The sequence below is a fragment of the Pyrus communis genome, chromosome 3 (assembly GCF_041283825.1).
Source record: "Pyrus communis isolate YQ-2024b chromosome 3, ASM4128382v1, whole genome shotgun sequence".
NCBI classification, from domain to species: domain Eukaryota; kingdom Viridiplantae; phylum Streptophyta; class Magnoliopsida; order Rosales; family Rosaceae; genus Pyrus; species Pyrus communis.
In genome coordinates, this window is record NC_142567.1 from 23,644,463 (window position 1) to 23,664,536 (window position 20,074).

The following is a 20,074-nucleotide window of genomic DNA, read 5'->3' on the forward strand; positions in this document are numbered from 1 at the left end:
AGTTTGTAGCATGCGTTTACATAATGTGCAATGTGAAAATGTTTGTGTGTGTGTGTGTGTGTGTGTGTGTTTGTGAGAGAGAGAGAGAGAGAGAGAGAGAGAGAGAGCAGTACACTTCGAGATGCTAACCGTAGAGGCGCCACTTTAACTATGTAGAAGCTAGGGTGAACCATGCACATAGACAAAGCTTTAGAGGACCTTAATAGAAATGTGTAGTTGGATTAAAAGCATACCTGCTAGTTGGGCATCCTGTCCTTGGTACCGGTTCTATCTGGTCCAAACATCCATGGCCGGGGACCTTGATCACAATAGTGAAAGACAAGGAAGAAGTGGTAGAGGAATTGAACATGTATCATGAGTAGTTAGTTTTGCGTAAATTTAAAACAATACTTAGAACGGACCATAGATAGAACTTTAACTAGAAAACAGATGAGAAAAACACCCGTCTCTCAAAAGACATCTGTTTCATTCACTAGATTACGCTTTTGTGTAGAAGGATCAGAACTTTAATGTATAATTCCACAACTACATGCATCACAAATCCAACACATCGTGCCAAAATATCACTTACTTCCAACAACTAATATCATCAATGAAACGATTGCATAATAGATCAAATGCATAACCAGTATACTATTAAAGTATCATCGGGAAAGAATTGATAACGTTGATCGGGCATCTAAAATAGATGGGAGAGACAAGTTTAGACTTCGATAATTACATAGTGGGAAATGGAGAATGAAGCAAAGAATCCACTGCAAGTATTTTACTAAAATCCAATACATGCCTCTCTTTATGTAGTTTTGAGTCCTAAATCACCAGCAACTGGCAAATAATTGGTATCAAGAACCAAATGATCCTTCACCTTTTCTTCTTCTTGGGGTGCTTACCCAGTTTTGATCGGCGTTGCTTGAACATATGCAGGTAAAGTTTCAAGCAGAGGAATGGGTAGCAGACAAGCAAAACCTGAATTAAGAAGATTCCAATGATATTAATCACAACGGTAAAAGCTAACAATAACTGAAACATTAGTTAAGGCATTAGAAAAGAGCAGAAGTTTCCCCTTGTTGCATGGCTTCTGAATGTGTGCATTGAAGACCAAAAACATTGATTGAAGGAACCAGATGGAAGATTTAAAGAGTAATATATTTATAGAGGCGCCTTGGAGGACCAAGAAAACCAGGGCACTGTTCCTGGACAGACCTGACACTGAAAGGGCTTGGCAATACGAACTTTGAAATGGGAGATCCTACGATGACTTCGTATTTTCTTTCTTTCATGGGGAGCTTTGATAAATAAATAGATATCCTAGTAGTGCAACTCCAACCCAAAACCAGGCTTCAAATTGGGGTTCACCCCAAAACCTCCAAGAAAGTAGCAAATAGTTTCCGAATCCATAATTTCTCAGTTAACAAGGAAGCGCAATAACTATGTGCACTAAGCATAAATGCACAGGAAATAAGGTAAGTTATGCAAAAATTTGAAGCTCACTTCAGTTTAGATATCCCAACAAAACCCTAATAATCGAACCCCAACCACATCCAAGCAGAGCAGAAAAACTACCAAATTATCCTCGGCTACTGGAAGTTTCCTTAGACTTGAAGGCTTAATACATGTTAATAAAAAAAATTCCTAAGTGCATATTTTATCAGCAAAATGACTAATTAGAAAAGTGGAAAGAAGCAACATATCATGGTGGAAAGAAAATCAGAACATACCCTCAGAAAGTTATAATAGCTGAAGGAGAGGCCAGTGGAGAAATCTGGGGAGAGGCTCTTCTTCTTTATAAAAGGAAGTGCTTGGTACATAAGCCAGGCTGCATGGTAATCACCGACCATTTACAGAAAGAAATCAACGGAGAAGGGGAGGGGGACTTGTACATGCAGCCAAAAATTGAAACCCAAGACTAACGAAACTATGAACTTACTTTCACCAGCCATCCCTGGAGGATACAAAACAATGAATGCAGTGTACCTAGTGGAAACCAAAAGTATTATAATTGCAAATAAAAATCATCTTCTGCTTGAATTGTAACGTTTAGTTGACTGGTATGGTAAGTATTTGCTTGTATGCGAACTTTTGAATTTATCATCATAATGAGAAAGAGTAGAACCTGAGATAGGTAATCCAAGATGGACAGCTCCCCCTGCAATTAAAAGCATAATGTGGATACCTAATAACCTGCATACAGGTTTGTGATCACAGTTTGACATACGCTATTTAGTTAAACAAATTTTGATTGCATTATTAAGATTAAACCAAATTACCTCACTTAGGCTCCAAGCAACAAAAGTTATGAAGACTGATGGCGACTCCTGGACCTACAAAATGCTCAAAACAATGGTCCTCAATTAGTTGTGAACAATGAGCAAACCTCATAAATGTTCATATTGTGACAAGAACAAAGCACTTCTGCAGGACTACAGAATTTAGGATTTCTCTTTGTGCAATTTTTCTCAAGTGAAGCTGTATCTGACTACATCACATGCTAAAATTGATCAAGCAAGTATCTGCAGATTCAACCTTGTAAACTATAGCTCTAGAAAGTACGAGTGGCCACAAGTTAGATTTGTAGGCTTTAACCAGAAACATATTTTGTATTTTATTACCCTATTTTTGCAACCCTAGTTCTTAAGGGTATATATGGAACATTAGAGCCTGGACATCAGGATGTGTGAAAGCTCGTGCAGAAGTTTCTCGACAGAGACAACACTGCCAGTGAGGTTGGGGTACATTCAGTGTTCTTGATTGAATGCAAGGGAAAATAAAAAATTATACTTTCACGAGGAAGAACCTATACATTCTTCATCGTGATACTTTTCTCCAATCAAATCATGGTCACTGGATTACCCCAGTTTGGGGTGAACCGCATAAAGCATACTGGTTCCAAGTACATATGTGATTGATCTTTACCTAGTATCCTTAATTTATCTTATCTAGCAATTTGATTTGATTTGAGAATTTGGGATTGGGATCTTGAAATCCCTACGAACAAATATCCATATATGCATTCAAGTCCATGCTTAGTATACCATTGTCCCATTGCACAAACAAGCATCCCTTTATCACTCTCACCATGCAATATATTCACAGAAAGCTCATCATATCTCAAATAATCAAACCCATAAGTTTTTTTAGTGCTTAAACTGAAATTAAAACAGCAAACAGATAAAAAGGAGAGAAAGAAAAGAAGAAAACCTCATGGGTTTGGCGCACAACATACAGAAAATGGGCCCTTCCTGCCCATTGCATCAGAGGAAACACCACTCCACTCGGCACCAGACCTCAATTTTCAAAACACATATAAACACAGAACCCATAATCTTAACAAAATTACAAAAATAAACCTTACATAAATATTGGGGTTTTTCTTCTTTCAACACAAAATAAAAATAAATTAATTAATTTTGAGTCTTTCAGAAAACCTACCAATGGCTCCGTGTATAACTTCCAAGAACTGAACCATTTGGAGCAAATCTGCAGCCAAAAACCAATTTCATTAAAAAACATTTCTTTGTTTAATTTAATCAGATTTTCAGAATTTTAAAAAATAGAACTAAATACTGACACATAAGGTGTCCAGCAGAAGCGTAGGCGCCATTGACGGCGCTGCTCAAGCTTAGAGAGAGACAAACTGCCCTGCAATGAGAGAATTTTGATATGAATTTGAAAAAAAAATCTGACAATTTGGGGAGGTGGGTTTTGAGTGTTGAGGGGGTTTTACCATGCAGCAGCCTGAAGAGAGTTGTAAGCCAAGAGATAGAGATTGGATAGCTTTGCCATTTCTGGCTTTCCGATTTTCAACGGTTGGACTAAGAAATCCAGGCGACTTGGCGGGTTAATGGTGGTGGTTGGGGACCCTTTGGATTGGGCCCAAGTGGGTCAGGGGATGTTTACTTTCAGCAGCTATGGTTTGGTATGGGCTGGACTCTCATTTATGACTTCAAATTACTTTTGAGATTTTTGCATTCAAAATTTTGTTCATATTTTCACGTGAGCAACATGCAAGCCACTTAAGAGTATAATTCTCATTAACCCCTAAACCCTTTAAAAAAAAAAAATTCATAATGAAATATTTCTGATACTGTTCATTTTTAACGTTAGGGATATTTTTACCTTGAAAAATCACTTCTAGTACTATTCACTTACACATTTATTTTGTGATTTTCATTAAAACTAAAATTTTTTAGAACTTTTCATTAGTTTTTCTTTAAAAATTGCGATTTTCTATGCCTTAAAAATAGAAACCCAACATCAACGATTCTCCCAACACCAATGGTATAGACCTGCATCGGCTGTTGCATTTTTTCATATAAATTGAAGCATGCAGTTGTGAATACTAGGATACTAGACGAGTATTTGTTTACAAAACTAACCATATTTAGGGCTAGTTTGAAAGTGTTTCTAGAATGGCTGAAAGCGCTATGAGGCTGCCTAGCTGTTTATTTTCCGGCGGCTTCAAATCCACTTTCTAGCCAACCTCTGTAACCACAAGCTCATCGGCGCCTGTTTCTTCTCAGCTGTCTTTGAATCCACTAACGGCAAGATGAATCAGACCACAGAGTGCCACTCCCCTAGAGACTCCGACGGTCATAAAACTCACGCGGACCGATCGCCGCCGGGTGGTACGTTTTTCTGGCGTAGACTCTCGGGTACACCAAGGGAGTCGTCACCGGTATGCCTCCCAAGGTCCGGCTCGCCACGTACATGCTTTGCTGGAGCACCGGCTCCTACGACACTAACATCCTGACCGCCTTTGACGCCATAGTCGTCCCTGAGGTTGTTGCCCTGTTTTTCTCTATTAAATTTTTTACGGTTTTCATAATTTTAAATTTTAAATTCAAAAAGTAAAACGAGTTGATTTTCAACAGTATAAAATAAGAACACATGTTAGATTTTGAATAGAAGTATCACAAGTGACATGGTAGTTGGTACTACTGTACCACACTAATTTCTCCACATCGAGAGCACAATTTTTCGGTAGGTTTTATATTAGGTTTGTCTCTTATATTAGTAATTAGGATTTGGGCAATTTGAAATGAGAATTAAGACTTGGGCATTTCAATTGTATGGATTAGACTCGTGTATATACCATAATATTAATTAATCAAGACTTGGGCTTTGGGCCTATGGGTCAATTGAGAACTTGGAAGTTAAAATTAATTAGTATTAATTAATTATAATTTTGGATTAAGTTTTAAGTAATGTTATAAACGTTTTAATTAGGAGACACAACTGTCGGAAAGAAAGAGATGCATTTTCAGATACACCCAAGAGGTACTTCTAATTTAGCAAATTGATTTGCATGTTTACTCTCTGCAAGTTTTTGTATGGGAGAGAAAGAAATGAACACTATTCTTTAAGGAACACAAATCGATTTGCTAAATCACATCAGACTTCAACCATTCGAACGGGAAACAATGAACTCAATTAGATGTCTCAAATATCACAGTGCGCAAAACAAGGCGAGCGCCACACACAAAAAATGAGGCGGGATACGTCACACAAATCGAGGTCAGCCTTGCACAGAAGACGAAGTTGGCTCCGTGGATGCAAAAAAATGGCAGGCTTTTGCCATGTAAAATGATGCGAACACCTCACATGCAGAATAAGACGAACCCAAGAACACAAGACGAGGTGGGCTCTGGGCACACAGAACGAGACGAACTCCTGGATGCTCAGAAAACGAGTCGAGCTCTACGCACGGAAAAATATATTTTTAAGAACATAAATATGATAGTTTGTTGTAGTGGTAACAGAAATAAAAGAAACATTAACAAAAAAATATCCAAATTCTTGTGGGTGCCACAAAGTCATGTGTGACTTTCTAGTTGCCACAAGGAGGGTGAAAGACTATTTAACAAAACAAAATTTTGCTTTTTTTTTTTAAACCTCACCTACAAGTGATTGATTTTAACATCTCTAATTTAAAAAAAAAAATTTAAATAATATACACTAAATATACATTTTAACACCTCTATATTTTTCACTTATTTTTTTACTTTTGAGCTTAAATATTCTACTAAATATACACTTGTTGCTCAATAAATCGTAAATCCAATTCCAAATACGTTATAAAGATTTCCTTAATGCTCATGGAAAATATTCTGAGAAAATAAAAAAAAATTCATTTTTTACAAAAAACGTCACGATTTTCAATCGGTTTTGCAAATTAGTACATAAATTAACGTTCAACCTTTTTATTTTCAACTTCGCCTCACTGTGAAATTTAAAAAATTAAGGTGAGACTTTCCATTGAGATTCTTGATTGTAGAACCTCATTTGACAAAGTCCTCACTACTATTTTTTTCTCTTATTTTTTTTATTTTTGGCTTAAATATTCTACTAAATATACATTTGTTGCTCAATAAACGCAAAACTGCTTCTAAATTCCTAAAAAAATTTAACTTAATGCTTAGGAAAAATATTTAGCGAAATCTTTTTTTTGCATTTTTGTCAAAAAACATGGGTGTTAGGTAGGCTTGACGCATACAAAACGAGGCAAATTTAGCTCACGCAAAACGAGGTGAACCATGACACAAAAAACAAGGCGGGATCCGTTCACAAATAATGAACGGGTTTTGGCATGCAAAACGAGGCAAGCTCTGGCCACAGAAACAAGGCGGGTTCCATGCACGTAAAAAATGATGCAAGTTCCGTGGATGCAAAAGGGGGCAAGCTTTTGGCACGCAAAACAATGTGTACGCCTCACGTGCAGAACGAGGCAAACCCACGCACACAAGATGAGGCTGGCTGCGCACACACGAAATGAGACGAACACCCGGGTGCCTAGAAAACAAGTCGGGCTCCATGCACGAAAAAATTATATTTTGAAGAACATGAATATTATAGTTTGTTACTTTGTTGTAGTGGTAAGAGAAATAAAAGAAAAATTAACAAAAATGATCCAAATCCCATAGGTAAATCCAAATTATTGTTAATTTTTCTTTTATTTCTCTTACCATTACAACAAATTATCATATTCATGTTCTTCAAAATATATTTTTCTGTACAAAATCTATTATAATTCATATTTAAACACTCGTAATCAATGATTTAAAACCTAAATTTAAAGATATTTGAACCTTTTTTTTGTTAAATTTTCTTTTATCTAAATATGAACTATATATTAATAGAACATTCTTTGTCAACCAAAAGAGGGTGAAAGTGTCACATCTCAGCCCGGGTCCCCAGCACATCACAGGCTCGACTCCACCGTAGCACGATATTGTCCTCTTTAGGCCCCGACCACGCCCTCACAGTTTTGTTTTTGAGAACTCACACGAGAACTTCCCAGTGATCCATGGGATTGCTCTCGCGCACTACTCGCTTAACTTCAGAGTTCCAATGAACTCCTAAGCCAGTGAGCTCCCAAGGCTTCGTGCTAGGTAGAAATGGGAATGTATATATAAGGCTTAGAGGATCCACTCCCTTGGGTAATGTGGGAAGTTACAATCCGCCCCCCTTAGGAGCCTGACGTCTTCGCCGGCACACAACCGGGCAGGGATTGGCTCTGATACCAAATTGTCACATCCTGGCCCAGGGTCCACCACATCTCAGGCCTGCTCCACCACCGTAGCACGATATTGTCCGCTTTGGGCCTTGTCCACGCTCTTACAGTTTTGTTTTTGGGAGCTCACACGAGAACTTCCCAGTGGGTCACCCAACCTGAGATTGCTCTCGTGCGAACTCGCTTAACTTCAAAGTTCGATAGAACCCGAAGCCAGTGAGCTCCCAAAAGGCCTCGTGCTAGGTAGGGATTGGAAGATACATATAAGGATCACTCCCCTGTGCGATGTGGGATCTAACAATCCACCCTCTTAGGGGCCTAACGTCCTCGTTGGCACACCACGGCCAAGGTTAGGCTATGATACCAAATTGTCACATCTCGGCCCCGGCCCCCACCATATCACAGGCTCGGCTCCACCGTAACACGATATTGTCCGCTTTATGCCCCGACCATGCCATCACGGTTTTGTTTTTGAGAACTCACACGAAAACTTCCCAATGGGTCACCCATCATAGGATTGCTCTCGCGTGCTACTCACTTAACTTTGGAGTTCCAATGAACTTCGAAGCCAGTGAGCTCCCAAAAGGCCTCGTGCTAGGTAGAAATGGGAATATATATATAAGGCTTACAGGATCCACTCCCCTGGGCAATGTGGGATGTTACAGAAAGACTATTTAACAAAACAAAATTTTGTTATTTTTTGTTTAAGCCTCACCCACAGGTAATTTTAACATCTCTAGTTTTTTTTTAAATTAAAAAGTATACACTAAATATACATTTTAACATCTCTATATTTTTCACTTATTTTTTACTTTTGGGCTTAAATATTGTACTCAATATACTCTTGTTGCTCAATAAATTGTAAATCCACTTCCTTATACATTATAAAGATTTTCTTAATACTCACGGAAAATATTTCGAGAAAATAAAAAATTTGCATTGTTTACAAAAAACGTGGATTAACACTTATGGTTTTCCATTGGTTTTGCAAATTCGTACATAAATCATCGTTCCATTCTTTTATTTTCACCTTCGCCTCAATGTGAAGTTTTGAAAATTAAGGTGAGACTTTCCGTTGAGATTCTTGAGTGTAGAACCCCATTTGACAATGTTCTCGGGCTCACTACTATATTTTTCACTTATTGTTTTAGTTTTCGACTAAAATATTCCACTAAATATACATTTGTTACTCAATAAACCGTAAAACTGCTTCCAAATTCCTTAAAAAGTTTAACTTAATGTTCAGGAAAAATATTTTGCGAAAATACAAAATTTGCATTTTTGTCAAAAAAACATGGGTGTTAGGCAGGCTCAACCCATGCAAAACGAGGCGGACTCAGCTCACGCAGAATGAAGCGAACTATGGCACACAAAATAAGGCGGGTTCCGCTCACATAACCCTAGCTAAATCGGAAATATTTAAGACATCTAATTGAGTTCAAAGAAATTGACGAACATTTTGTTCTACAAGAAACAATGATATTTCATCGTGATAATTAAATAGGCAAATGATTTTGGATTAAATTGAATTTTTGCAAGTATGATATATGAATCGGGACTTACAAAATGACAATTTGAATAGTTGAAGTTCGATGTGGAGTGAGTCATACAATTAGTCCCCATTTTACCCAAACATGGAGATCCCTTCTAATAAAGACCTGTGTATGAATCATGTTTCCACATTGATAAATAGTTTCTGCCTTTTGTAACTGGTCTGATATTGTAAGTAGTTTCTGCCTTTGTGATTGGTCTGATATTGTAAACTAAGGAAGTGGTTATATTCAAAAAAGAAAAAAATAAGTAAAGCAATCAAACTGTGTTCTTGAAAGATTTGAGGCTAAATTTGCAAGATCATTAGGAGATCTCCAGCTAAGTGCTTTCTGAGTTTAATTCATTAGGGAATGAAATGATGAAAGATTAAATGGTTTTTGCGCATGACAATTTGATGTTACTGGAGAATATGTTTGTGCAGTTCTAAATGGACCACTACTCTATTAATATATAATTAAACAAATTTTATAGAAAATGGATTTGGACATATAACCACTAAAGTACTAGTGTAATTAAGAAAAGGATTAATAACAAGACCATGTTTCCTGGACCACTCCTCAAAAGGAGTTTTTCCCCATGCTGGGTGAGGTAGCCTGAGTAACATGTGTACTCTTTGTTTATCTTACTTTTATAAATTTATGTGCGCAAAACTGAGCATCTCATTTAGTAAGATATAAGACATTGTTTTATAAATTTATGTCCCATTTAAGTCATTCCACCCCACTTTGTTCATATACTAATTCTTGGTTTTCAACCAGTTAATTAGTAATTAATTCATAACACCCAGAATTTGTCTACTTTTCTTGTTGCTGATAAAGTTGTAGCTTTATTTTTCCCACTGAAAAATAAAAGCGAAACAGTATATCTAGGAAAGCTATAAAAGTAGAACCTTTTTAATTTCTGTCATGAAAGGTTCTTATTCTCATAATTCAAGATTCTTCTTGAAATATGGATAAATGGGTTTGATATGAGTGCATAATAAAAATCTTTTTTTATGGTTTCTCTAGCTCTGATAATCTAGTATCATTTCCAATTTTACATCAAGCAACTTTGGTACTGTTTGTACTTGGTCAGAACAATTTCAGCAATGTCTGCATACTTTCCGTTGCCCTATATATTTCCGTAAAACCTTGCATATATGTAGTTTCCATAATATAACATATATATAAGCGAAATCAAAAAAGAAAATTTATATGGTTGACTACACCATCTTGATTCAAAATTAAACCTCAAAAGCATATATACAATATACTTCCATGGGCATGCCACACCAACATGATAGGAAGCTTTGAAGTTCTCTGTTTTCTTAATCCTCACTGAAAATTGAAAAACACACAAGACAAAGAGAGAACATGAACTACCGAGGTGGTAAATTAGCTCATTGGTTGTTAATGGATACCCATTAACATCTATTTAGTTTGATTTTACCGTAAATCATCATCATCATTACAAATCTCACATTTATATTATGGCAAAATCAAATCAAATAGTTCTTAACTGGTATCTATTAACAATCTGATAGGTTGATCTGCCACCTCTAATTACAACTAGTAATGCATAAAACAAAGTGATCTGCATCTGATGGCTGGCTGGTGCAGCCGAGATCAGACCAATGTTATTATACAGGTTAGAAGCTCTCCTTAATTTAAACACTATTTCACATATAAACAAATCTTAATAAATAAAATCCTAATCACATCAGCCAGTCAGAGATGCTTTTCCATATTCGTAGCATGACAGAAATTGGTGATCACCACTTGGTGTAGGAAGAAACATATTCTTACTCTCTTCTTCTTCATCCATTTTCCAAAGCAAGTCGGAACAGTATTCCCACGGCGTCGGAGAAGCCATTAGAGGACAAGAAGAAAGGTTGCCATCATAAACTGGTTCAATAATGTTCACTTCTGGCAGATTGATGTCCTTCCATATATCGTCTAGTGAGTACTCCCTTTGCTCCCTTTTCTCGTCTTCTTTCGCTTCGTCTCCTCCTCCAGTTTTCTTTCCTCCTGATGATGCTTTGGTTTCCTTCCCACCGGTGTCGTAGAAGCTTGCCCCTCCTTCAGCTGTGGTGATGTTTGATGAGGAGGAACAATTGGAATAAGATGATGAGGGAGACACTGCCCTCTTTTTCTCTTGCGCCTTCTTCCTCATATGAGTCCTCCAGTAGTTCTTGATCTCATTGTCTGTCCTCCCAGGTAATTTTCTAGCAATTCGTGACCACCTGCACAAAAAATTTCATTCTATGTCAAGTAAATTCAAATTCAGAAGAACTGAAATTTAGGGTTTCTAAGAAAATTCCGGATTTTTATGTTATAAGGCTGTGAATCAAAATCCTATGTTCTGGATTTAAATATAATTTCTTTGTCCTGATCATAGTCTGGAAACATAGCATGTTAGAGTCGGGCGATTGAAATGTTTAGATAACGGAAAACAAATGACGATAAACATGAATTAATAATTGAGATGCTTTGTTTGTTTAGGTCAAACCTATTTCCCCATTTGGTGTGAAGCTCAAGCACAAGGCGCTCTTCTTGAGGAGTCATCTTTCCTCTTTTGAGGCCAGGATGCAAGTAATTAACCCATCTTAACCTGCAACTCTTACCTGTTCTTTTCAAACCTACAAGTAACAAAACCACACCATACATATGTTGGTTAAATGGTAGCTCCTTGCAAAAACCGACCATCTCCAAATAACCATACCTATTATTTGTCTCCCGCCACCTTCAAACCTGAAACTTTGGCTATGAAATCCCATCGCCTGTCTCCAAACAGGCCCACAAAGCACACCAGCTGGAAGTCCTCTTGCTCAGTCCATGGCCCCCTTCTGATTTGTTCTTGATCTTGCACCATTTTCATCACTAACAATTATGCTCCTTTGATGATTCCTTTCCCGTTTTTCTTCTCCTTTTCAATTCCCTTGGGCCTTTGTCTCTCTGATTCCTTCTTCTGCTGTTGTCTTCTTTTTGTACATGGAAGCTTTGCTGTCCAGTACTGGTACATATACTACCCATTTTCCATGTTGAGTGACTACGATTATTGTATGTGATTATAATATTGCTGATAATGCATCTTGCCATCTTCACCGTCCATGTGTTCCACGCATGCTTTTTTGCGATAAGGCACTTTATCGATCTGATGTCAGCCACTTTGAATGCAATAATCGAAGCAAGAGATTGATCCGTTGGTGCAACTCTCATAATGTATTCATATCATAGGCCTCTAACTACCCAATCATACGAGTGAAGGCGCTACACAATCACTTGATCATATTCATCAAAATTAATACAAATTTAGTCACTAATCAATTGATTGTTGTGAGGAACTTCTCAAATTTTGTGAATTTGAGGTATTTAGTGTTGCTGATTCTTGTGTGAATCAAATTTATAACTTATCAGTATAAGTATTTGTTTGACGGACAAATGTAACAAGAGAACATTATTTCACGTTACAAACTAAATATGAATGTTTCCACAAAGAAGATTAGTTTTGTCTTGGTATGGTATGGAAAAAAGGGAATAAACTGATGGACATCACTAGTTAGCTTCTTCTTCTTCCAATTTGAGCAATTATGGATGATAGTTAGTGACCCTTGACAATACTAGCTAGTGGCTATACGAGGTGTAGAAGCCAAGGGAAAGTTAAAGCAGATGAGGACAAAGCTTGGAAAGTACTAGAATAGGAAGAAACTGTACTTTAGGTTTTAGTGGTGCCCTAAGTGTGCCCTAGCTACTTTGAGACTTCCCCTTTTGTTCAATTAAAATGAGAAGATATATGGTGGTAGATTCATTTTCCTTCGTAGATATTACATACTCTGAGGCATTTGTTTAATGCTTTGGTGGATTTATATTTTTCCGGCTTATGAAGATTTTTCGAAGTTTATTAACTTGATATGATGTGAGATTTTTCTTTATACTCTGGGATTTACGCTTTTCTCTCAATGCTTCATTTTTATCTTACCACAAATCTCTTTTTTAATCAAATGAGCTTATTTCTTCAGAATTGCTAGTAATTATTTAAAACATTTCTCTTTGTCAATCAAATAAGGTGTTAGTTGTATTTATTATAATTTTTTTAATTTTTCCAAATCAAGAGTAGTAAAGTAACGAAGCGTTAAAATTTTTTTTCTAACTTATACTCGTCCTCACTGCTTAGGCTAACGCTAGGGATTACTAACCCACCTTCTCATTCATGCATACTTTTTCTTTCTTGGGGCATCTCCAAAGGATGAGGAAACATTTTGATGCAAATAAATACTCTGAGTGGCGTATGTGGCACTTCGCATTCAGTATTTGCCTCATGAAAAACTTGTCACCATAATGGATGAGTCAATTTGTTAGAGAAATGTCTAGAAAATATGATATGATTGTATTTGCCTCATGAAAAACTTGTCACTAAGAATGCATGATCTAACATATTTTCTAGATTAATCACTGCACTAACTAATGACATGTTTACTTGTCGGAAATTAGAGAATTAAGGAATCATATAACTTTGGGGGAAGGAATGAGAAATAAATCAACTACTTTTTCTCTATAGTGTTGGAAATACTCAATTAACTTCCTAAGAATCACGACAACTCGCCATAAAAAAAGTTAATTAATATTCATAAGGTGATATTATCCACACCCTTTGATACCTTACACACATATCTCTCAACTTTTAGTCGTCGGATCAAATTAATTGAAAAGAATCAAATGACATAAAATAACAAGAGGTGTGTGAATAGCATTCATATTCCCAAACTAATTCAAGTTCCACTTGTTTTTTAATTTGTTTTGAGATATGTTTTTTTGCTGACCACGTTTTTTTTTTGTTTTTTTTTTATTTATTTTTTTTTTTAAGGGAGGACAACTGGTAGCAAGCCACGGTTGTCCATCCCTTCTGGGGGCCGAGTAGCATTCATATTCCCAAACTAATTCAAGTTCCACTTGTTTTTTAATTTGTTTTGAGATATGTTTTTTTGCTGACCACGTTTTTTTTTTTTTTTTTTTTAAGGGAGGACAACTGGTTGCAAGCCACGGTTGTCCATCCCTTCTGGGGGCCGTGAAGACTCACAGTGGCATTTCAACCTCTAACTGGCCACAAGTTTAGCTGCCACAAGTTTAGCTTCCACACCAGTAGCGGGTTTCGAACTCGAGACCTCCAATTTTTAGTTTTAAGGAAGCCTCGTAGTTCACCCTTTACCACTGGACCACCAGCTCGTGATTACACATCTTCTTATCGGCTTTACTCATATGTTATTCGCATTCCCGGTTTGTATCTCTACTAAAAAATTATGTTCTAGTAGTATAACAAACTGAAAGTTTGAGCAACACTACTATAAATCTTACCCCAATTTTTTCATATTTATATTAGGCAATGATTTCCATAGAACTTCCATACTCAATCTGCTAGAGCAAAACCACCTTATAAAACCAAGTGTTAAAGAGCCTCCTAGCTAGGAAAGAATGTGAATACCAATATTAATCTTGATTAACAAATAGTTCCATGGGAGAAAATGGTGCATCGCATGTTTACCCTTGTTTCCAACTCTCTCAAGTAGTTAATTAATGTCTAGATCTCTTGTTATTGGTAAATCTTAGACAGAGTGTTACATCATATGTCACTATACTATACAAATGGTGACATACTTGTGTTAAAATTTTTTTTAAAAAAAATAAATCTTTCCTCCACTTAAATAATGACACATGGTGTACCACCCATGTTCTGAACACAATGAAAAATTTCTCCATTCCATACCTTGTTATTGGCAAACCCTAGATACTCCTTTCTCATTTCTCCCTCTTCCATACCTTCTTGTTGGCAAACCCTAGATACTTCCTTTCTCATTACTCCTTCTTCCATACCTTGAATATCATGACAAACTTTAAGTATACATTGTCATATAGTGATGATTGATCACATCAAGATGTTGACTTGGTTGCTCTATGAAGTCAGATATCAACTGTGGGGATGACCCATGAGCTCACACAGCTTACAAATATCTCATTCCCCTAACGATTTAAACTCTTTCAAAATATTTAAGGTGAATTGTGCGCCTCGACAGCATTGCAGTTGTGAGCATGTAGACATATACCACTATACACATGCAAGACAATCTAAAATGATGCTTATCAACTTATCTGATATCAAATTCTTAAAGGTGTCTCCAATTTATGGGATTAGACCCTCTGCATTTTCTTTGCCTAACATATTCATGAGGAAGTAGTAGTGGTAGACATAAAATATCATGAAATGAAGGGCTTTGCTTCTTCTTAGAGACATACAAAGATACCCAAATTCTTTGCTCCATAGCTATATAGCTTGAAAATCATTACATCATGATGTGGTTTCTTATTATTTTTTTTTAAATCAAAATAAATGCCCAATCATAAAAATATATTGGTTATATAAAACCTATGGATTTTTTTTTTTTTTTTTTTTGGTCAAACTATAGATTTGTTAGGTTAGATGTTAGATTAAGAAGCCGACAAGGTTCTAACCCACATCGTGGTGCAAGGACAACACTCTCTCCACCACTGTGGTAGAGGGCACCTATGGATCTATTGAGACAATTGCTCATGATCACATTCCCACTACTAGAATCTAATGCTTGACTTAATGGATGGACCCAAATTCTGCAATTACTTTTTTTTGTTTTTTAAGAAAATGTACGATATTCATTAACAGAATAGAACTTGTGCAATTACTTAATTATGATTCCTTATCATTTTCTTGACATTTCTATGTATGCATGTGTGTGGGTTAGGATCTAGGGACACACATTTTTTTCAAGGATCAAGACCGTTTACATTATCAATTCATCATTCATAGATCATCCTAATTAGATAAATCCAAAACTATTAAGATATTCATTTGCAGTGAAGAAAATTGATAAATACGGCTCTATAAATAAATACTAAATTTAATCAAACGGTCATATGACTTTGGATTTGGACGATTTTTTTGTAGATATGATATTTTAGGGAAGATATAAAAGATAGACAGTTGGAATGTTGAAATACATTACTGTGTGTGCCTCGAAAAACGTGTGTCCAAAAGTGTGCATCCAAGTACATTATTGTAGAGATTATGTATGTATCTATGTATATGTATATCCCTCAAATAGGCTTATTTAAGGGATCCTTTATTACCCCTCCCCCCACCCCCACCCACCTCCCCTCCCAGCCGCACACGCGCGACTCAAATAAACAATTTGTTGTTCTATGTTGTCCTTGAGTTATATACCCTCCTTTAATTCTGGTCATTGATTAAAGTGTTTTGACCAATAGTTATCTCTATTTTTTAAAATTAAAAATAATTTTTGAATTTATCCTTTTATCTGTAGGATGCACTTTTTCTTATTTAGTGGAGATATTAGTAAATTATATTTTCTCTTCTTCCAAATATGTTTTTTCGATCACAGTTTTTTTTTTTTTTTTTTTGGGTTATGCAAACATTTAATAATAATAATAATAATATTATTATTTTATTTTTTTTGGTTATCCAAATGGTTTTTTTCTTTTTTCAAATAGTTGGTGATCAACATAAAAGCTCCGTGTAATTTTTTCAATTTTTTTGTGAAAATATTTTTTTTTTTTCTGTTTTTTTAAGTATAGTTGTTGACGAATTATTATTAGGTACAATACATTACATATATATTATCTGTGGGTACGTTTGAATTTACAAAAATCATTAATTGGTATGTTTATTTGCAATTTTGGTACGTTTGATTTGATACATTGTTAATATTGGTACATTATTTTTATTTGGGTACGTTTTATTTTGCACATATTGTGTATTGGTACGTTTATATTATTCTCTTAATGTACTAAAAGAAAAACTCATTTTGATACGTTTTATTTTGGGGGATTTAAAAATATTTTAAACTTTTTTTGAAAGAAAATATCATAAGTCATAGATAATTATTGCTAAATTGTAGTATTATTGTGAAAATAATTTGAATCTAACCAACTTTTTTTTTTTTTTACAATTATCTCTAACGGAGGAGAGTGTAATCAAAAGGCTAAATGATAGGAAATTTGTTACAATATAATGTGCATATAGCACCAAAATTATGACAAAAAAAAGTTTAATCAAATCACTAAAAGACATGGATGTTTGATATAGAAAATTCAAAACTGAAACGCCTGTATCAAAAGATCCCTTGAAACAAGTTACAAAATAAACACCACAAGTGTACTTCAAATAAAATGATTTTAAAAATCCCTCAAAGGAAGTGAAGTCTCTATATCCTTAATATGTGTGTATGTATTATAGTAAAAGACTAACAGTCCCAACTAATTCAAGAAAAAGGAGGACCAAGCAAAGTGGAAGTGATCTAATATTTTCTTAATCATTCTGTTCAAGATTTCAATAACTCCTCCCCCTCTGACTGTTCTCCGGTGGAAAAGAAAGGCAGAAAATGATTTCCCCTTTACAATTACAAAGATATGAATTTAACTACAATATTTTTATGTATTAATTTAATACAACCATCATTTCAATTGTTAAATGATAATAGTATTATATGTCTTTTCACATAATTATATTTAATCCTCAGATGATTATAGCCAATCCTGAAAGATATATAGCAGATTCATATGTATAAATATTTATATGTATTTTGGGTAATAAAGAGGCTAATTGTCATTACGAAATCATAATTTGCTTCCTATAAGTAGCAATCACAATCAAATTAGGGTAAGCTTGTCAATCATATGGGAAAGTTGCCACCATCCGCAGCTATGGGACCGTTATTCCATAACACGATCATACAATTCCCTCCACACCACTACTTCCGCATACAAAGAAAAGTTTGTACTATTATAATAATATATGTTGCCGGCTAAAGAACAAGGACCGTACGATTTTATTTATGATATAACATTTTTTAAATTATCGTGCCAGTTATTATAATTTCAAAAAAAAAAAAAAAAAAAAAAAAAAACAGAGAGGGAGGCATCAACAATATGCATTACTTTTTCAACTTGTCAGCCAAACAATGGCGCATTTATATCTTACTCAAGTCTGTATAAGTTCGTAGAAAAAGCAAAGCAACTGGGCCAATATTTACACACAATATAGATTAAGTTTCTTTTCAGATCTCACACTCTAGAATATGCAGACCGAGCAATTCGAGCTGTTTAATTTAAATCTTGCGATGTTCATTAGCTCATTCACTGTTCCACCTCACACACAATCTCTCTCTCTCTCTCTCTCTCTCCAACGTCCATATATCTATCACTTGAAGGGTCCAAATTGCTCTGTGGACTCCGGAATGTGAGATCTGGGGAGGATCTCAATCACACAGTATGTAGGACTCACCAGAAAACAGCAATGTTATATTCTTATTGTGAGAGTCTAATGCACTATCATGTGTATCCAAATTAATTTCATGAAGAGTCAACCTAACCAATGGTGTTTCAACCAAAAAAAATAAAAAAATAAAAAAAAACCTAACCAATGTTAACCGCCCTCTAATATTTTGGTCGCCTGTTCTTTTTGCCACAACATACATATGAAACAACTTTTCTTCCTCCATCAACGATTTTACCATCCTCGACGATCACCCTATATACCTAGTGATATATCATTCAACATTATTTTCAGGTTTTTTATGTGAAGCCTTGATTACCCTAAGGGACATTCTTCCTAAGAATATTCTATAAATACATTTCAACGATCAGAATCATTTAAATTTTAGATTCTCATTTAATGGTTATTTTGGTAAAAAATCACTAAATTCAAATTCATGGTCGTTTAAAACGTACAAAAAATCGTGGTTTATTAGATAAAGTTGAGATGTAAAAGCGGCTATCAAACGGATAAACAATTGTCCATTTATAGCTGATTTTTGATAAAAATAACCTTTGAAAAGAATATCTAGAAATTAAACAGTGTCGATCGTTAAACCATGCACACTCTAAAATAAGATGTTTTCAAGAAAGTTCGCATTGTATTAACTGGTGAGAGGAGAGTGAAGCAAAGAGTAGAGTTTAGTGGGATGGCCACGAGGGTATAGTGTTGTTTGGGCCCAAAAAAATATTGTTGGGCCGAGCAGCAGGATGTGCTCGGCCCAAGGCTGTGTCAAATACTATGGGCCGAATGATAAATCCCGGGCCAGTTGGCAGGGTCGGTCAAGTCCTATCCTAAGAAGTAGTCCGGATAAATAGAAAAGGTCGAGGAAGTCCTGGTGCGACCAGGATCCCCGACCGGCAAAGAATAAAGCCTCGAAAAAGGGGAAAGTTCAAAGTCCTAGTGGGAGTAGGCTTGTTCGAGGTAGAGTTGAAACGGGACAAGGACTCCCAATCCAGATGAGGATGTGATTCGGTCTCGGGGAATGGGGTGCTATAAATACAAGAAATCATGCAACAGAAAAGCCCTTCCTTCAATTCAGCATACAATCGCTCTGCGCAAAACCTCTCAAATACCTTCAGATTTTTTCCCTTTCTTTTCTGCCGATACACCTTCAGTTTGGATAAACAGCACTGTGGAGGCACCCGGCGAGCACCTTCAGTTTGGATAAACAGCATTGCTGCCGCAGAATCAGCCGACCGAGAAGCACCTTCAGTTTGGATAAACAGCACTGCGTCGAGGTCGACCGGTTACCTATCTAAGTCTCAGCCGAGAAGGGTTTTCGAGCCCTTGTTGGTAGAGGTCACCTTGCTAGCCTTCTAGGCATAGTCAGGTGTTACGAATTGTGTTGCTCGGCGTACTGGACACCGAGTGATTTTATGATTGGATACTCGCAAGTAAGTTTCAGGGTTCAGCATTCCGACGGCCGAACTACATTTACCATCAAGACATACATCACATTTGAGTACCTGTGCCCATATAGTTTGGTCTCGATTCGGCGTGCTTATACTCTTACGAATATAATCACAGTGACCGAATCGAGCTCCGACGATTTGTGAACTCCGCAGAATTAGTAGCCTTGTCTTCAAGCTATAGAACCCAGAGCGTTCCTTCCTCGGTCGCAATCGCAAGATAGAGAAGTCAACGACGCGCTCAACGCGACATCAACAAATTTTA

The 20,074-nt window shown here is 36.1% G+C and overlaps 2 protein-coding genes across 3 annotated transcripts; both read right to left on the bottom strand.

Moving 5' to 3' along the window:
• Positions 1–586: 586 nt before the first annotated feature.
• On the bottom strand, positions 587–3,882 carry LOC137715259 (Protein-tyrosine phosphatase-like, PTPLA). Its single transcript, XM_068454515.2, has 9 exons — positions 3,725–3,882; positions 3,569–3,639; positions 3,430–3,477; positions 3,199–3,284; positions 2,268–2,321; positions 2,114–2,181; positions 1,928–1,974; positions 1,719–1,816; positions 587–966 (listed from the first exon to the last, which is right to left on the bottom strand). The coding sequence occupies exons 1-9, from the start codon at positions 3,781–3,783 to the stop codon at positions 862–864; spliced, it is 636 nt and encodes a 211-aa protein (XP_068310616.2). The 5' UTR covers positions 3,784–3,882; the 3' UTR covers positions 587–861.
• A 6,345-nt stretch (positions 3,883–10,227) lies between these two features.
• On the bottom strand, positions 10,228–12,071 carry LOC137714089 (transcription factor MYB59-like). Of its 2 annotated transcripts, none has more exons than XM_068453378.2 (3): positions 11,791–12,071; positions 11,549–11,678; positions 10,228–11,282 (listed from the first exon to the last, which is right to left on the bottom strand). In XM_068453378.2, the coding sequence occupies exons 1-3, from the start codon at positions 11,915–11,917 to the stop codon at positions 10,760–10,762; spliced, it is 780 nt and encodes a 259-aa protein (XP_068309479.2). In that variant the 5' UTR covers positions 11,918–12,071; the 3' UTR covers positions 10,228–10,759. The 2 variants fall into 2 exon arrangements, with proteins under 2 accessions (XP_068309479.2, XP_088547533.1); XM_088691407.1 differs by having other exon boundaries at positions 11,762–12,059.
• Between the last annotated feature and the right edge of the window lie 8,003 nt (positions 12,072–20,074).